Source organism: Chiloscyllium punctatum, chromosome 32, assembly GCF_047496795.1.
Source record: "Chiloscyllium punctatum isolate Juve2018m chromosome 32, sChiPun1.3, whole genome shotgun sequence".
Taxonomy (NCBI): Eukaryota; Metazoa; Chordata; class Chondrichthyes; order Orectolobiformes; family Hemiscylliidae; genus Chiloscyllium; species Chiloscyllium punctatum.
Genome location: NC_092770.1, coordinates 8,247,880 through 8,266,670, shown reverse-complemented (window position 1 = coordinate 8,266,670; position 18,791 = coordinate 8,247,880). Strand labels below are relative to the sequence as shown.

Genomic DNA, 18,791 nt, shown 5'->3' with positions numbered 1-18,791 from the left:
TTGAAGGTGTTAATTCCCCATAGGGCTTACTGTGCCACAATGGACAGTCTGATTCTCATCTAAAAAATGGATTTACAGAATCTTATGTGGATTCATGCAGTTTTTGAGCAAAGTACAATGTAATTCTGCAAGTACACATTCACCCCACAAACTTATATATGTATGTGTGCATGTGGATGTTGTGTTTTGGGGTGTGTGGGGGCTGTTATGAGTGTCTGTGAGAGGTGTATGTATGTGTGAGTGTGAGTGTAAAGGAGTTTAAGTCTGTGAGAGGGTGTGTGTCGGAGTGTATGTGTGAGTGTATGAGAGAGGGTCTGAGTGTGTGTGTGTGTGTGTGTGTGTAGTGCAATGGGATCACCTGTAATGTGACATAAACCCAAGGTCCCGGTTGAGACCATCCCCATGGGTACCAAACTTGGCTATCAGCCTCTGCTTGGCCACTTTTCGTTGTTGCCTGTCCTGAAGTCTGCTTTGGAGGATGGTCATGAAAAGGTCCGAGGTCAAATGTCCCGCACCGCTGAAGTGATCTCCGACTGGGGGAGGAACACTCCTGTCAATACCTTATCTGGGCCAACATGACACCAATTGTTAAAGCGCACTTGAGAATGTAACTTTTAAAAAAGGTTTTGCGATTTACATATGAAAGAACTGAAACCAACATGGTCATTCTAAAAGATGAGCGACTTAACAAACAATCCAGGTCTTTTTCAATGTATAATTTCAGTTACATCACTTTTGCTGTAAACTTTTGCTATCAATTTTGTGTCTTACAATCTTATTCTCCACAACCACCTGATGAAGGAGCAGCACTCTGAAAGCTAGTGCTTCCAAATAAACCTGTTGGACTATAACCTGGTGTTAAAACTGCATGAAGAGACCCATTAATTTGTTTTTTTTTCTCACTGACAGGGCAGATGAATAAATTTTGGAATGATAAGGTTTGGCATTATGTTAAATATGACTTTTTAAAGAAGTTTCAGGTATGAAAATAACACAAACAACTTGCTGGTGAAAAAAAAATTCAAAGCAATAAATATATAATTTTATAAAACAAGAACAGGGTGGTAAATGATTTGACTGGAGAATCTTACTCACTGCAATGTGCTGTGCAGATATAATTCCAACCATATTTTGGCCAGACCCTTGGTCTACTGAACATAGAACAGTACAGCACAGAAATAGGTCCCCCATATCTGTGCCGACCATAATGATATTCTGAACTAATCTTATGCACATGATCATTATCCCTCTATTCCCAGGTTCTACTGCTTGGAGTGGACTTCTAGTCTATTATAGAATCCCTACAGTGTAGAAACAGGCCCTTTGGCCCAACAAGTCCACACTGACCCTCCAAAGAGTAACCCATCCAGACCCATTGTCCAACTACTCTACATCTACCCCAGACTAATGCACCTAACCTGCACATCCCTGAACACAATGAGCAATTTAGCATGGCCAATTCACCTGACTTGTACATCTTTGGATTGTGGGAGGAAACTGGAGCACCCAGAGGAAAGCTACGCAGACAATGGGAGAATGTGCAAACTCCACACAAATAGTCACCCGAGGTGGGAATCGAATGCAGGTCTTTGGTGCTGTGAGACAGCAATGCTAACCACTGAGCCACCATGCTGCCCATGAGGCAATGTGAAGGAACTGGGAGAATAATGGAGGAGGAGGAGGAGGACATTGAGGAGCAGCATGTCCTCCTTGCGCATGTCAGAGCTCAGCTGCATCGGTCACTCCAAGTCAGACAGGACCTTATTGACACCAAGTTGTCGAAGATGAGAGCTGTGTGCTCTCATTATGGATTTATGGATCATTATGGATTTGGTCATGATGCCAGCATTTGGGTTTCATTATGGGAATGAACTGCTGATTTTGTATTTCTCCTGTTCTGCTGCCTATAAATAACAGCTCATGTTCGGAATTAAAGAGTCATAGAGACATTGAGATGTACAGCACGGAAACAGACCCTTCAGTCCAACTCGTCCATGTTGACCAAACATCCCAACCCAATCTAGTCCCACCTACCAGCACCTGGCCCCTATTCCTCCAAACCCTTTCTATTCATATACTCATCCAGATGCCTTTTAAATGTTGCAATTGTACCAGCATCCACCACTTCCTCTATCAGCACATTCCATACACACATCACCCTCTGTGTTGAAAAGTTGCACCTCAGGTCTCTTTTATATCTTTCCCCTCTCACCCTAAAACTATGCCCTCTAGTTCTGGACTCCCCCAGCCCAGGAAAAAGACCTTGTCTATTTATCCTATCCATGCCCCTTATAGAGTCATAGAGATGTACAGCATGGAAACAGACACTTCAGTCCAATCTGTCCATGCCGACCAGATATCCCAACCCAATCTAGTCCCGGCCCATATCCCTCCAAACCTTTTCTATTCATATACCTATCCAAGTGCCTCTTAAATGTTGCAATTGTACCAGCCTCCACCACTTCCTCTGGCAGCTCATTCCATACATGTACCACCCTCTGTGTGAAAAAGTTGCCCTTTAGGTCTCTTTTATATCTTTCCCCTCTCACCCTAAACCTATGCCCTCTAGTTCTGGACTCCCTGACCACAGGGAAAAGACTGCCTATTTACCCTATCCATACCCCTCATAATTTTGTAAACCTCTATAAGGTCACCCCTCAGCCTCCAATGCTCCAGGGAAAACAGCCCTAGGCTATACAACCTCTCCCTATAGCTCAAATCCTCCAACACTGACAACATCTTTGTAAATCTTTTCTGAACCCTTCCATGTTTCAGAACATCCTTCCGATAGGAAGGAGACCAGAATTGCATGCAATATTACAACAGTGGCCTAACCAATGTCCTGTACATTTGCAATATGACCTCCCAACTGCTATACTCAATACTCTGACCAATAAAGGAAAGCATACTGAACGCCTTCTTCACTATCCTATCTACCTGTGACTCCACTTTCAAGGAGCTATGAACCTGCACTTCAAGGTCTCTTTGTTCAGCAACACTCCCTAGGACCATAACATTAAGTGTATAAATCCTGCTAAGATTTGCTTTCCCAAAATGCAGCACCTCGCATTTATCTAAATTAAATTCCATTTGCCACTCCTCAACCCATTGGCTCATCCGATCAAGATCCCATTGTAATCTAAGGTAACCTTCTTCACTGTCCATTACACCTCCAATTTTAGTCTTATCTGCAAACTTACTAACTATACCTCTTAAGCTCACATCAACGTCATTAATATAAATGATGAAAAGTAGTGCACCCAGCACCCGTCCTTGTGGCACTCCAATGGTCTACCACTCTGCCCTCATCAATTCTCTTTGTTACTTTTTCAAAAAACGCAATCAAGTTGGTGAGAAATGTTTTCCCATGCATAAAGCCATGTTGACTGTCCCTAATCAGTTTCCAAATACATGTACATCCTGTCCCTCAGGATTCCCTCCAACAGCTTGCCTACCACCGACATCAGGCTCCCTGCTCTATAGTTCCCTGTCTTGTCCTTACCACCTTGCTTAAATAGTGGCACCATGTTAGCCAACCTCCACTCTTCCGTCACCTCACCTATGACTATCGATGATACAAATTTCTCAGCAAGAGGCTCAGCAATCATTTCCCTAGCTTCCCACAGAGTTCTAGGTATACATCTGATCAAGTCCTGAGGATTTATCCACTTCTATTTGTCCGATTGTTTGCTTGTACGATAAGTTCACCTGCAGTGACAAACTGCAGGTCTTCTGTGGAAACTGGCAACAGAAGAGAAGTGACCCAGAGAGAGGACTTAGAGAGGATGTAGCTTCAGGTAAACTGTGTGGCCTGCTGGGTAAACAGCAACTAGAGTGAGAGAATGGGGCTGTATAGGCAAGGGAGTGTCAACCATGCTGTCCATTTGATGTGAGCAGCGTGGCTTTGTGGCTGCTTTTGCCTTTACATTGCCAATGAGGAGCAATCTTTTAAAGATGGCATGAGCATTGGGATGCTAGTCTTTCAAGGAATGTATAGTGAGCGGCAACTTGTTCCAGATATGATGGGTGGTAGAATAGGGCTAGACTTAGCTGAGAGGGGCACTATCGGGGAGGATTAGGTAGCTAATGTGGGAAGTTTGATAAAATGAAGCGAGAAAACTCATTATATCTCGTGGAGAAAAATCCTCCATGAAACTTGGCACAAGTGACATTTAGCCTGAAAATATAAGATTCATTGATTGGACAGTCAAGAAGGCATAACAATGTCTCTTCTTCCTCAGGAGGCTAATGAAATTCAGCATTTCCATAAGGACTCTCACCAACTTTTATAGAAGCACTATCGAAAGCATTCTATCTGGATGTATCACGGCTTAGTACAGCCCAGATCATCAGGCAAGTCAACCTTCCATCCATTGACTCCATCTACACTTCTCAATGCCTCGGAAAGGCAGCCAACATCATCAAAGACCTTTTGCACCCTGGAGTAGCCTCTTCCAATCTCTTCTGTCAAGCAGATACAAAATCTTAAACACATGTACCAACAGATTCAAGAACAGCTTCATCTCTGCTGTTATCAGACTTCTGAATGGACCTCTCAAAATTCAAATCTAATGTTGATCTTGCTTTTCATGCACCTTCTTTGCAGACGTAATTTTGTATTCCTCGCTCTGTTCAATCACCCAATGATCTTTGTATGTTATGATCTGCCTGTACTGCACACAAAACAGAACATTTCACTGCACTTAGGTCAAATCAAGTCAAGATTCAGCCTGAAGAAAAGAAACAAAGTTGCATCACTGTGATCACGTAAAAATCTCAACAAGCAAGTTCCGTTCTCGTGCAAATTTTGGTGATAGTGTTGGAATTTTACCTTTTGAATTTTGATCCCAGAATTTAAAAAAAGGTAAGCTTAAGTCACAGCTTGTAAACTCATTTCCAGCAGCTTTTTCAACAAATTTGTTATTTTTTGGAATTGTTTTATAGATGCTCACAAGATATCTTACATCCTTCTATTGGTTAACAGGACAATAAATATTCTTTGCTGCCTCCAGAATTGGTAGCAAACAGTGAAACTATTTCTTCATACATAAAAAATATTAAGTTTTAAAATGTTGCCTTTTTTCAATCAGAAGTGCTGATACATGCAAAGGTAAAACTCTAAAAGTGCCAGTCCTTATGGCATCTTGCCCGAAGCTATGGCACGATTGTTCTCCAATGTGAAGCTTCAAGCAGAGGAAAATTTACAAAACTTCCTACACAAAGAACAGCAACCTCAATAAAACACCAGACAAATGCTGAGGGGAAACTACTTCCAGAAAAACATGGAGGAAGGATAATTAGTTAAAAAGGAAGTTAAGGAAGAGAACTTGATCGAGTTTACAATAGAATAGCAATCTTGTAAACATTGGGTTTTCTGCCCTAATATTGAGTATAAATAAGCTGCTTAATCATTAAACACATCAGAGCTTTACCTGTATATTGCCCTTAATTGGTGGTCCAACTTGTTCATTTTTTTCCAACTGAGTTCAATGAAAAGTGATCAGGCACTCACTGATCAGAGTTTGGAATATGAGTCATTGAGTCATAGAGATATACAGCACAGAAACACACCCTTCGGTCCAACTCATCCATGCTGCCCAAATATCCTAACCTAATCTAGTCCCATTTGCTAGCATTTGGCCCATATCCCCATTTATGTACCCATCCAAATGCTATTTAAATGCTGTAATTGTACCAGCCTCCACCACTTCTTCCAGCAGCTCATTCCATACACGCACCACTCTCTGCATGAAAAAGTTGCCCCTTAGGTCCTTTTTTTGGAAGTAGGTTGTGAATTGAGGTCAATTCTAATAGTCTACTAAACTGCTAGTGCCTCGCAGTGCTGCCAGTAAGGCTTAAGGGTTCAATCTCCATCTTTGTGAACTCTAATTGGGAGTGTTTTAGTACAGTGATTACTTAACCAGGTTGGTGATCTGAAGGCCACCTCGGAAGTTGGAAAATTTAAAAAATTTGATTCATTAAATAAATCTGGAATTAAAACTAGTATTAGCAACTATAAAACTATTGGGTTGTTCACAAGTGTCCTTCAGGAAAGGAAATAATTTGTGCTTACCCAGTCTGGTCTAGGTTGACCTGCAACAATGTGTTTGATGTTTCATGCTCTCTGAAGTGCCCTAACAAACCAGTTACATGTAAATAGGTTGTTCACCCTGCCCTTCTCAAGAACAAATAGGAAGGGGCAATAAATACCAGCCTGCCAGCAATGAATATCTCCTGAATTTAAGAAAGTACCATACAACACAATGTCTCTCACATTTACCAGGTTAACCATCGAGGCACTCAAGTAATGAAGTCTGGTGAATTTATGTATGTATGTTTATTTACCCTTCTCCCTTGTCCTACACTTAGAATAATTTAATACCTCAGTGAATTGTTGTAGTCAAGTCATCCCCTTCATTCCATGCTCAGAGTTACGAGCTATGTCCAACAGTGGAACTAACAATTCCTTGCTGGCAATGGTAGAAGAGCTAGAACGTCAGTGGATGATTCTTCATGTGGAAGACTTGGTGTTTCTTTTAAGTGCACATGAGAAAGGCAAAGGGAAACTACCTTAAATATCCTATTCCCTAGTTGCATTGCTCCTAGAAATTGAAGATGGGATAATCCTATAAGCAACTGATGAAAGCGCAAGACAATGAGGCAAGAGGAGAATGAACACATCTGCCTTTTGGAAGTTATTACTACCTCCTCCTGTCTTGAAGGCATTCGTTCATTCCTAGCATCTGATTCCTTCTTGTTCTTTACATTTATGTGTTGATCGTGTCTCAGCAGAACATTCTACTGCAACAAGAGTATAAGCCTATCACTATGTTGAGTCCATGCTTAGGTATTTCCAACAGGAATGACACCAAATTAGACAGGAGTGAAAATCTGCAGGATGCTAAGGTCAATTCTAATATGTTTGCCATTATCTCAGCTGAGATTGATCAAGGCTTGTGCCAATTACCAATCTTCCATGAGATCCACCCAGTATGTACTTATACTCTCTACATTGTGAATTTGGAATTAGCTGACTAAACTGGTCATGCCCACATTATCCAAATCTCAGCATTTCAAAGAGCTAACTGTTGTTGCCTCCTTTCAGTGTGTGCTTCAATGGTAAGGATAGTTGAGACAAATTTTATTGTGAGTAAAATCTGAAAATAAGGGGCTAAAACATCTTGAAGCAGTTTATTCATTTTATTAATGTTGCAAATAAAATTTTAAAAATTGAATTTTGAAACACACATTAATATTCAGTACAAATGATGACTGAAATCAGTTTAGCAGAACATGAAGGAAAGGGGATTGCCATTAAGAGTTTTGCTATTAATACAAAGTATTTTCCTTTGTAGAAATGTGAAAGGGAAGCTGATACCAGAGGATAAAACTGTCAATATATTTGCTTTGTATCTGTTGTTTAAGATTGTGCTCACAGCTTTTTTCAGGCAGCTCCTGCAAGACAACAGAAGCTTAAAATGTCTGTATTTCAGCATTTGGATTTTGTGAACAGGATAAAGAACAGAACCACAGAAGTGATGTCGTCTTCACAAGAAAAAGGTAATGCAAAGGCTTCCAATTTATTTCTTGATTTTTAAGCGTACTTTTTATGTCCTACCTTTAACTCTACAACCTGGTTATGTATTATGTGGAACTCTGGCAATTCTTCTCAGATTTAACAGGAATGTACTACACATGTATGTATATAAACATGGACTATGTGTACACCATATCAAATGTTGGACCATATCAGTAATGTACTTGCATCCCAATATGACCATGAGGCACTTCATAAAATTATGCACAATATTAAATGCTAAGGCTTGTCTTCAAGAGTGAGGGTGGTTAGATTCCCTACAATGTGGAAACAGGCCCTTTGGCCTAACAAATCCACACCAACCCTCCAAAGAGTAACTCACCCAGGCTCATGCACCTAGCACAATGGGCAATTTAGCATGGCCAATCCACCTAACCTGCACATCTTTGTGACTGTGGGAGTAAACCCACATAGACACAGGGAGAATGTACAAACTTCACACAGACAGTCACCCGAGGTTGGGATTGAACCCAGGTCCCTAGTGCTGTGAGGCAGTAGTGCTAACTACTGAGCCACCATGGCACTCTGTTTCTCTGTTCTTGTAATTGGTGTGTAGAGTGTGATCTGTATTCTGATCTGATTAAGTGGATTCCAAAAGCATGGCAGTGAACACCACTCAATTTCTACATGAAAATGCTGCATAACCAAACAGTCTAAACAAGCATTCTTATTCTCTGGTTTTTGAATAATGTCAAAAAATGCCCAGAGTTTGGCTGGATCTAAATAAATGGCTCTGCCACTCAGAATGATAGTGTAGACAAGAATAATTAACTCTTTCTGTGCTGAATTCCCATAACACTCCCAGGGGTTAATTTCTTTACATTACCAAAGGAAACTTTTATTTTTCTAACAGATTCGTTTACAGATATGTGGAATGTTTAGCATTTTTATTAAATTAAAATGTTTGACATTGCCTTGTTTGTTAAGTCGTAGCAAAAGTGCTAGCCCAAGCCTCAAGAGGTTAACATTTCCTGTACCTTTTAGTAAGTGATTCATTCTCTAGTAATCAGTATCTTTGTCCCTTTGAAGATTTAGGTTGTTTAACCATTTAAAAGAAAGCAACCCTGCTAACAAATTACATGTGATACGGCATGTGTGGTCTGTGTACCAATGGTTTATTTGTGGTTGTTTGTTTTCCACCTGGAAATGATTTTTGTGACATCACATGACCTCAGGTCATTTGGGGTTACAAGCAGCACCACCACTTTAAGCTTATTAATTTTCAGTACTTTTGTTTCTCAACCACATTAACCTGTGATGCAAACCAGATATATTGCTCATGAGCTGTGGTTTTCTCCAAAAAAAAATAAACTAACTTGTGACATGCAGAGCTAAGGAACCTACAAATCTTTCACATTGTGGCCTGTGTTCTTTCTGACATCATTCAGTGCTTTGTCTCTCAGTAAACCACAGTTCCTCAATGCTCTGTACTAGGCTTCACTGAAGCATGGCATTAGCACTGTGGATTGCAAAAATAGCAAAGCTCTGTGTGTGTTATGAGCAAATTTACTCATTGGGGACTTTCATCGTCCACTCAAAGTGCATCTTCAGTTTGCATTTATGACTGAATGTGAATATTATCAGAGTCAGCTGAACATTTCCTCCGGTAAAAAGCAAAATTTAATTTTGTTGTATTTCTGTTTTAAATGTGACTAGAGCCTTTTAGAAGTACAGTTTTCAAAATGTCAGCAAAGTAAAGTTTAGCCAGTCATTATACAATACAATTTTAAACACAGGTAATAAATACTTGTGCTCTCTTTAGTATCATTTTATATCCCAGGTCCCAATTGCCATTAAACAAACTCCTCTCCCTCTGGTGGACAAGATTGCAGGTTTCATTGTAGATGCAACCAATCCCATCCTGTAGCTAGCAGCCAGGTTGTTCAGTTATGTGCAGCAAAATACTGAATCTACTTTTTCTCCTTCCTTCTGAGGTGTAGCACTCAACCACTGCTTGGAGATTCTGTCACATGTGGTAGTCAAAACATCAAAACCATTCAAGTTCAACCATCTAACAAGTCTGTTTTAAAGTATGGACAAGTCCAATTCTTGCCCAACATCAGGATCATTGTACTACCTTTTCTGTTGCTAAAGGATCATTGATTCTGTCATTTAAAAGCCAGAGAACAAGCTATTCAATTATCATTTTAAGATTTGCACTGATGGGATCTGTTTCTAAGCTTACATACCTATTTACAGCTATTTGCAATTAACAGTAAACCCTCCAACCATATTTGAGTCTTAATTTGCATCAAATTATACAGCACATTAAAATAATGGCAGCATCTCCATGGGGGACAAAAATACAATAAACCACTTTTTATCTGTAGGTCTTCTATAAGTATCCCTACAAAATACGCCAACTGCATCAAATGAGAACATTATGTCTGCAATATCACTTTTGAGCAATGCTTTTGCATGGCCCACTTAAAAGTAAACCGAAAAAAAAAGCTTAAAAAATTATTACCTTTTGACTGATGCTGTGAAAGCCGTTGAAGCTGTAATTTGTGGTAGTAAAACTATGGCAGTAGGGCCCCATGTGTCCTTGAGAAGGGAGTAATAAATAAATCTGGAGTTTGTCACAAGTGCAAAGTATTCACATTATTTACTTTTTGTCTTATATTCAAGGGATCTTTCTATATGCTGTTTATCCTTGAATTTACAAACTAAATCAATTATCTTTTAGTCATATTGCTTCACACAATAAATGGAGGTCAGAGATTTGATGGTTGTGAAGGTCTGAACCTTAACATTTGTAATATACAACAGCTAGACACATATGGCTACATTTGTGGTACACAGTCTGAAGGTCAGAGATAGCAATCATTAAAAGTCCAACCTCCTGTTAAAGTTTCTAGATCAGTACTTGCACCTCCACCTTTCATTGATAACTCTCTTATTGATTGACACTGTTTTGTTTGACATACAATGGATACTGCACTTATATTATTTCACTGTTAACTCTTTCACTGCTTCTAAGGTATGTTATCAAACTTCACACACCTCAATAGAAAAGCAGCACCTACAGATGATTGAAAGCTGTGAAACAGCATAAACTCACATCATAAAGATCAAATGTTAGTAAGAAAAAGTATGGGAGATCCACAACTTGTGGACACCAACTGTTTTTTTTCAAAATCCTTACATAGTGTGGAAACAAGCCATTTGGCCCTACAAGTCCACACCAACCCTCTGAAGAGTTAACGGCCAGACCCACTCCCCTAAATAATGCACCTCATTTACACATCCCTGAACACTATGGGCAAGTTAGCATGGAATAGTGGTGCTGGAAGAGCACAGCAGTTCAGGCAGCATCCAAGTAGCTTCGAAATCGACATTTCGGGCAAAAGCCCTTCCTGATGAAGGGCTTTTGCCCGAAACGTCGATTTCGAAGCTACTTGGATGCTGCCTGAACTGCTGTGCTCTTCCAGCACCACTAATCCAGAATCTGGTTTCCAGCATCTGCAGTCATTGTTTTTACCTCGCAATTTAGCATGGCCAATTTACCTAACCTGCACATCTTTGGACTGTGGGAGCAAACCCATGCAGACACAGGAAGAATGCGCAAACTCCACACAGTCACCTGGAATCAAACCCAGGTCCCTGGTGCCGTGAAGCAGCAGTGCTAACCACTGAGCCACCGTGCAAACACAATTTCATTTTCAGTATCAAGACAATCTAAGGGCCAAGCACTCAAGACAAGCAAGGACAGAGGTCTATCAACAGTAGGGAATCAAATAGTGCTCACTGGAGAGAATATTTGAAGACTTCCTCACCCAGGATTTGTCTTTGTCTTAGATGCACTCAACTCCATTCCTTAAAACCCCATCTGGATCAGCCTTGGATTCATTCCAGTTCAAAACAAAGTTGAAAAGGCTATTCAAAGGCTGACAAGCAAGTTTCTTGGGCAGATGGAATCCATACTGGAATTCTGAAATACGGCAGAGATACACTCAAGACAAGACTGCACAACCTCATATCGTCTTATGGGGAAAGGAGTGGTGCTGAGAAAATGAACATATATTCAAGACAATCATAACAAAAAGACAGGTAGTTCTGAACTTAACATAGGGGTTAAAACTCCTCTGATTAGCAATGCTCTTAGGAAGTATTGACTAGTGATGATATCTGTTCAAAGTATGAACCTGATCAGATTTTACTCATTGCCGTTGCATCAATAATGTTTCTAATCAGATCGATAATTAGATCAGACCTACTCATGCAGCAGTTAAGACCTTGTCCATAAGTTTATTGCTTTGAATCGTGACTATTCCAATGAACTGCTGGCCAACCTCACCCATTCTATCCTCCCTAAACTTGAGGTCACTCAAAACTTTGCTGCCCCCAGTCTTAACCCACTCCAGGTGCTTTGACCCATCAGCTATGCACTTTGGTATCCCAAGTAACACACAAAATTTAAAATTCTCATTCTTGACTTTGAATCCCTCTTCAGACCTTACCTTCTCATCACTGTAAAATCCAACCCCACAACCTTCTGAGATATCTGCATTCATCTACATTTCTACCTTTCCTTCCGCCTTTCAGACACTTCTTAAAACCTATTCTTTGGCCAAACTTTTGTTTGTCTGTCCTTATTTTATGTGTCTTAGAGTTAGTAAAATACCTTGGAATATTTTAATACATTAAAGATGCCCTATAAGTTGATGCATACAAATAATCATTGTTACTGTAAATCAAAAAGTTGCCTTTATCATTTGACGTTTGCCTAAATTTGTTGGTTTAAAACTTTTGAAGAGTAATAAATGTGATGACAATTAAATAATAAAAGATATATGGAGAAACTAATGAGCATTAAGAGCCAGTTTTTATAGCAAAAGAAATCTGTCATGTTCTCGTTGCCATGAAGAGTACCATGGAATGTTTCTGAAAGGGCACCATCATAACCAGGCTGCTTTTACAATTAACAAAGGTATTTAGTGACAAGTAGACTGCAGCTTTTTCTGTGGATTTGAATGCACTCACTGTGGGTGGCTCAAATTAACATAGGGCTTCAGCAGCGGGCTATCAAGCGTCACTACTACCAGCCCGAATCAGAGGCGTTAAAATTCCTTCTTTGTATACCACCACATTCCAAACAATCAGCTATGCAAGGGGAATGCCATATTTTCCATCAATATTTATTTAAAGTTCAATACTCAGTCATAACCAAGAAGTGGATAGAACTGCTATAACAGCCTGTTACTTGCAGCCTTTATCTCTTTGCTCTCTGCCTGACACCAAACATCTCCCCTGTACATAAACACATCTCCAAAGCAAGTGGCTATCAGCTGCTGTTCTCACAGAGACCAAGGCTATAGCATTCCTGATGTCAATGAGGTCCATCACATAGTTTACTCCTTCATAAGGTATTCTTAAAGCACTAGACTGAATATGAATTCCCCTTGCACTTGAATAACAGTCCTTTATGAATTAGATGAATCCCATTGCTTTAACAAATTTATTAAGAAATCTCTTAAATGTTACATTGAAACTTGTACCAATATTAGGGTTGCTGAACCTTTTACAAGAATATTTACATGGGCAAAGATGCTCGTCCATTCCAGTGAACTCACTATTTACAGTTAAAAATATATAAAGTGCACATTAGAAACAAAATTTAGAAGGAAATTTTTGCTGATACTACATAATGGCAAATAAATATTTAATGATACAACAGTTGTCAGTGACTGAATTTCTGGAAATGATATCTACTTAGTAATCAGAAGTCTGTTAATTTGAATTATTTAAGATATTCAGCCTGTGGCTATGTAAAGTATGTTGCATCATTTGAATTATTATAATTGGAATTTTTAGTGCAAGTGACTGAATTAATAAGGACAAACTATATTCAAAATCTGAACTGTGTGCCAAAAATATTCAGCATGTTTTTTTATGTTCAACACAGATGAAAATTGCCAAAGACCCTCACCTGAGTAAGTTAATGTTACTTCTCCTCTTCATAAGCTCTGTTACAGCCAATTCTTGATATCACGTGGTGTGTAGCAAATGGATTGAAGACTGGCCATCTCTACTGGTGGGAAGGAGATGAAGTATCCACTTAACATGTGGCTGATGGTGGTTGCAAATGTTTTAGCCTTGACTTTTGCACTAACATACTAGACTCCGTCATCATAGAAGATGCAAATACTTGTGGAGCAGATTGTTTAATTGACCAGAACCACACTAACTGGTCGAAGGAGTTTGATCTGATTCACTGATCGTTTTGGCTTTAGTTCTGTGTACAACATGTTGCTTTCTTGTTTTAGCATGTCTGTAGTCCTGTAACACAACTTTATCAGGTTGCTACTTCATTTTTAGATATGCTTAGCGCTGCCTGTAGCATGCTCTCCCACACTTCTTGTTGAATCAAGGTTGACCTCTCTTTTAATGGTAGTGGTGGTTTGAGGAATATGATAGGCCACGAGATTACAGATTTTGGTGGAATGCAATTCTTCTGGTAAATGATGGCCCACAGTTTTGAGCTGCAAAATCTGGATTCAATCTTTCTCATTTACCATAGATGTAGTACCAAACAACATGATGAAGGGTATCTTCAATATAAAGATGGAACTTTGTCCCTATAAGGACAGTCCAGGCTGGAAACAATAAAGGCTATATGGACCCTGACAGAATTCTGCTGAAAGAATTATGCCCAGACCTAACCACATCTCTACCAAGTCTTTCAAATATAGCTACAACACTGGCATTTACCCAGCAATGTAGAAGATTGTCCAAGTATGCCCTGTCCACAAAAGATAGGCAAAATCTTATCCAGACAAGTCATACTATTATTCAGTTGTCAGAAAAAGAAAGTGTTATCAAACAGCACTTGCTCAGCAACAAAATGATCATCACCTTTCACTTTGGTTTTATGCCAGAATCTTTCAGCTCCAGACATATTTGCAACATTTGTTCAAACATGGAAGAAAGAGATGAAGTCAAGAGGCAATGTGAAAGCGATTGTCCTTGTCAGTATCTGATTGAGTACGATATCAAATGAATCTAGTAAAATTAAATTCAATGGGAATTTGGGGAAATCCCTTCACTGGAGGGAGTCATACCTAGCACAGGTGAAGATGGTTATGGTTGTAGAAGATCTTAGACCCCGAGATATCACAGCAGGAGTTTGACAGGGCAGTGTCCTAGGCCCAACTTTCAGCTGCTCCATTAGTGATCTTCATTGATGTTTGCACAATGTTTGCATGATTTACTGTTCCCCAGGTACTGAAGACATCTATGCCTGCATGCAGAAAGACTCAGACAACATTGATGAAGAGCTTATGCCCAAAACATCAATTTTCATGCTCTTTGAATGCTGCCTGATCTGCTTTTCCAGCCCCAGACTTTTCAACTCTGATCTCCAGCATCTGCAGTCCTCACCTTCTCCTTGGACAAATGATTCTTCTGCTTGGTACGATAAATGTCAAGTAATAGTCATGTCTTGTAGTGACAGGCAATGACCATCTTACACAAGAGAGAATCTAATTATCTCCCCTAGCCCTCCAATAGCATTACCAACACTGAATCCTCTACCATCAATTTCCTGAGGATTATCATAATCATAAACATCACTAGTCCATCTGTATGGTTAGGAAAACAGATCAGAGACTGGGAATCCTGCAATGAGTAACTCACAGCCTGATTTCCTAAAAGCATGATCTCCATCTATAAAGTACATGTCAAGATGGAATATTCTTCACTTATCTGGATGAATCCAGCTCCAGCAACACTCAAGAGTTTGAAACTATTCCTAGACTGCTTGCCCGGAACCTCTCATATTAGCTGAAATACTCATTCACTCCACCACTAGCATAGAGTGGTAGTAGTACGTAGTATCTACAAGTAGTACGAGATAAATCTCCTTTAACAGCACCTTCCAAACCCACAACTTTCACCATCTAAAAGGATAAGGGCAGAAGATTTATGGTATCACCCCTAACTGCAAGTTTCCTTCAGAGCCACACGTTTTTCTAATTTGGAACTATTTTGCATATCCTTCATTGTCACGAGGTCAATAATTCAGAATTTCCTTCCTAATAGCACTGTGTCTCTGCCTAGACCACAGGACTGCAGCAGTTCAGGAAAGGTCTCACTATCTTCTCAAGAGCATTTAGAGAAGGACAAAATGCTGATTTTGTCAGCAGCACTGGTACCCGTGGATGAATAAAATAAAATTGACCCTCACACCCAGATATTCAGGTTATTTATTTGCTATTTCCTTAACATGTTTGAAGTTGCCTGAAGCAACTCCTTTCCATGGTCAAGTATGCAATGCCCCCTCAAAATAAAAGCTCAATCGAATTCTTGTACCCACACAATTGACACTGAGGCAATACATATTGATACTTTATACTACAGCAATATTTTAGTATTGACAAAATATTTTGATTTTTCATTAAATTGTCTGAAAATTACACCACACTTGAGAGACCATAATGTAACAAAACACGACTGGGGCTTTTAATTTTCAGATTCCATTATTTCTCATCTCCAGAGGGATTGCATACAATAATTGTTTTTATCCTGTGGTTCTTGCCAAAGCCAATGAGCTCATTCAAGAAATGAGGAATCACTACTCTGCAAAGGATCAAATATTACAATTACTCAAGGTTAATTCCCTATCCAGATATCACTTCAAGAGAAGTACCATTGCCCTGTAATTGTGAAACAGGTTTAGTTACAGACAAATGTCATAAGTCTTTCTGTGCATGTAAGCCAGAACATCTTTAAATCAACAAAATCCTTATTACTGTATTTTAAAAAACACAACAAATGAGCTGTTGTTTTTGGCAAGTTTTCAAACATCCAAGCTCATAAAGCTAAAGCTATGCAAATTATTTTAAAGATCCCAGTAAGAAAGCTGTCTAGAATCTAAAATAAAATTAGAAATAGAATATGTGAAGTAAGCGACCACACAGTCTGTAAACACAGACTTTGACATCCAGCATCTCTAAGAGTGCAAGGACTTCCTGTGTTCCTTAAGGAATATATTCACTTAAGCTAAGTTATTCCCATTGGTTCTCTAACATGCACTGCTTCCTGGTTCATATTCTACAACCAGTAGTTGGCAAAATAAGCTCTTCATTTAAGAACTTGGGATATTTTATTAACCTCACGAAAGGTCTAAAGAAGTGGTGACTTACTGTGCAGTCTGTCTGTGCAGACTAGTTCTGACTGATGACGCTTGTTTTTTCTTCAGAGAGGAACTCCACACAGATCCAGCTCTCTGTGCAAGAACAAACGTGTAATGGAACTTGATAAACTTTGTTTGCATGACAAATACCTTGTATTAGAAATCAATTCCATGAGCTAATCGAAGGATAACCCTGTGCTATTTTTCTCACATTGTGTCTTATATTTAGCTGAAAAAATCCAAAATCTCCCTGACAACTAAATATGCCTGAAAAGGATGATGACATCAATCTGGCATGTATCCTTCAGAGCAGTAGATTAAAATGGCTTAAGATGTCATCTCATTTTCTCAATGGCATCTAAATAATGCATATAATTTGGCATAGAATGGGGATATACTACTCTTGACATTTATAGAAAACTGTCTCTTGTAAAATCTATTATCTCTAATTCACCTTCAACTCATTGTACAAAGACTTGTAAATTGTAGCTGTAACTTTAAGCTCCCCATCCATTTCTGGCTGTGGTCATGCACTTTTAGTGATACAAAATACTATGTATGACACATAGCCCTTCCAAATATAATAAACCAGCATCTATTGAACTATCAACTGGGGTTTGGAATTCCATCCGGTCCTTTGAAAATTCAGGTATCCAAATATGTTCAGCTAACTTTAACAGCAGAATTGTCTTCACAATAGATCTGATATCTCAAACTAATTGAATTGTATAAAATTTAGCAATGTGGCAAAAAATTCAGATTACAGAATGGGAAGTTACGGCATCCTACAATATAGGCACCTTATGACCAATATCAGACACCTTCACAGAGCACTATAGTGTCTATTGCCCTTATACAGCATTTAGTAAAATTGTACTATTTCAAGCAGCTATCGCAACTCAGTTAAGTCGGACCTTATAACAAGTCTTATCTTGAAAATAAAATACCATGCAAGGAAAGCTGCTCTTTCTGCTCAATCTTTAGGAAAAAAAATGATTAATACCATCTTACCTCTTATGCAGGCTTGCAATTAACCATATAAAATAACACTTCCTACATTTTTCTCACCATTGTTGTGGGTATCAATCATTAGACTTTTGGGAAATAAGCCTTCTTACACACTAGTAGTATTCGTAACTAAACAGACAGCATGGTGCCCACAACTCCACATCCGATAATAGTCACTAATCACAGCTATCAGGAATCTTGATTCTTCTCAATGAAAGCCTTGTTGAAATACTGTAATGCTAAGAAGGAAGGTAAGTGTCCGTCTTTGTATACAGTTTCTGTTGTAACCAGGATCTGTTTGATTATTTCTGAACAAATTCCAAACAACTACAAAAATAATTATAACCTTCTTGATCTTGCATAACACAGCATTTTTTAGAAGGTTTCTCTCATTAATTTTCTTCTTATCCCTCCAAAAGTCACACAGTAAACACGTTTTGTTTCAAAATTTTTATCTGAAACATTATTATACAAAGGCTACATAAAATTAATCAAATCCATGTCTTCACAAGTGATGGTAAAACTTACCAGGGCTGCCAGCTAATCCAAGATAATTCAGAAGGCGAAAGGGCCTTCAAGCTGCTTACTTCCTTGGCAGGTTAACAGGCCCAGACCCAGCAGGTCTGGCCATCAGTGCACTAACCCTTTCCTGAGGCATTGCTTTCCAGCTGGGTAGGAATTCAGCAGAGGAGCAGAGGTCACAGTTAATGCCATCTTGCCTTGAGGCATCCAGCCTATTCATAGAACAGCCCTCTTTGTAATCAAAACTGGAGTGAAAAATGAAGCGAAAATGAAACGAAAGTATTCAGAAATTTTGTACTTCTTAAATAATAGCATGGCAGATAAGTTCATTTATTTTAATTGCAAAGACATTGGTTTTAAAAGTGCTGCTCGAACATTATTTTAGTAGGTTGTTCAGCTCAGTATCTTTTATCATATCTGAGCAGGGTGACATGCTTTAGGAATTGCTTTGAAACAGTAAAGCATTTTAATTTGCATGGAATTTTATTGATTAACAGACTTGTTAAATGAATGATTTTTATTCCTTGCCTT

General features: G+C 39.1%; 1 protein-coding gene and 1 long non-coding RNA gene across 5 annotated transcripts in view; one reads left to right on the top strand and one right to left on the bottom strand.

The window, feature by feature from the left end:
• Positions 1-12,354, top strand: part of msrb3 (methionine sulfoxide reductase B3) — a 147,328-nt gene extending 134,974 nt beyond the window's left edge. The window contains exons 5-6 of one of the 2 annotated variants that reach the window (XM_072551593.1): positions 7,494-7,560; positions 11,396-12,354. In XM_072551593.1, coding sequence (XP_072407694.1) covers positions 7,494-7,560; positions 11,396-11,468 — 140 coding nt within the window. In that variant the 3' untranslated portion in view covers positions 11,469-12,354. Of the gene's footprint in view, positions 1-7,493; positions 7,561-9,531; positions 9,925-11,395 lie in introns of those variants that run through there. The other variant, XM_072551589.1, reaches the window with a different exon arrangement.
• Positions 1-18,033, bottom strand: part of LOC140457867 (uncharacterized) — a 132,314-nt gene extending 114,281 nt beyond the window's left edge. Inside the window, exons 1-4 of one of the 3 annotated variants that reach the window (XR_011953391.1) lie at positions 17,742-18,033; positions 16,741-16,823; positions 13,527-13,628; positions 10,065-10,141 (exon numbers count right to left, since the gene is read on the bottom strand). This is a non-coding gene — a long non-coding RNA (uncharacterized lncRNA). The remainder of the gene's footprint in view (positions 1-10,064; positions 10,142-13,526; positions 13,629-16,740; positions 16,824-17,741) is intronic. The other 2 variants (XR_011953392.1, XR_011953390.1) reach the window with 2 other exon arrangements.
• Between the last annotated feature and the right edge of the window lie 758 nt (positions 18,034-18,791).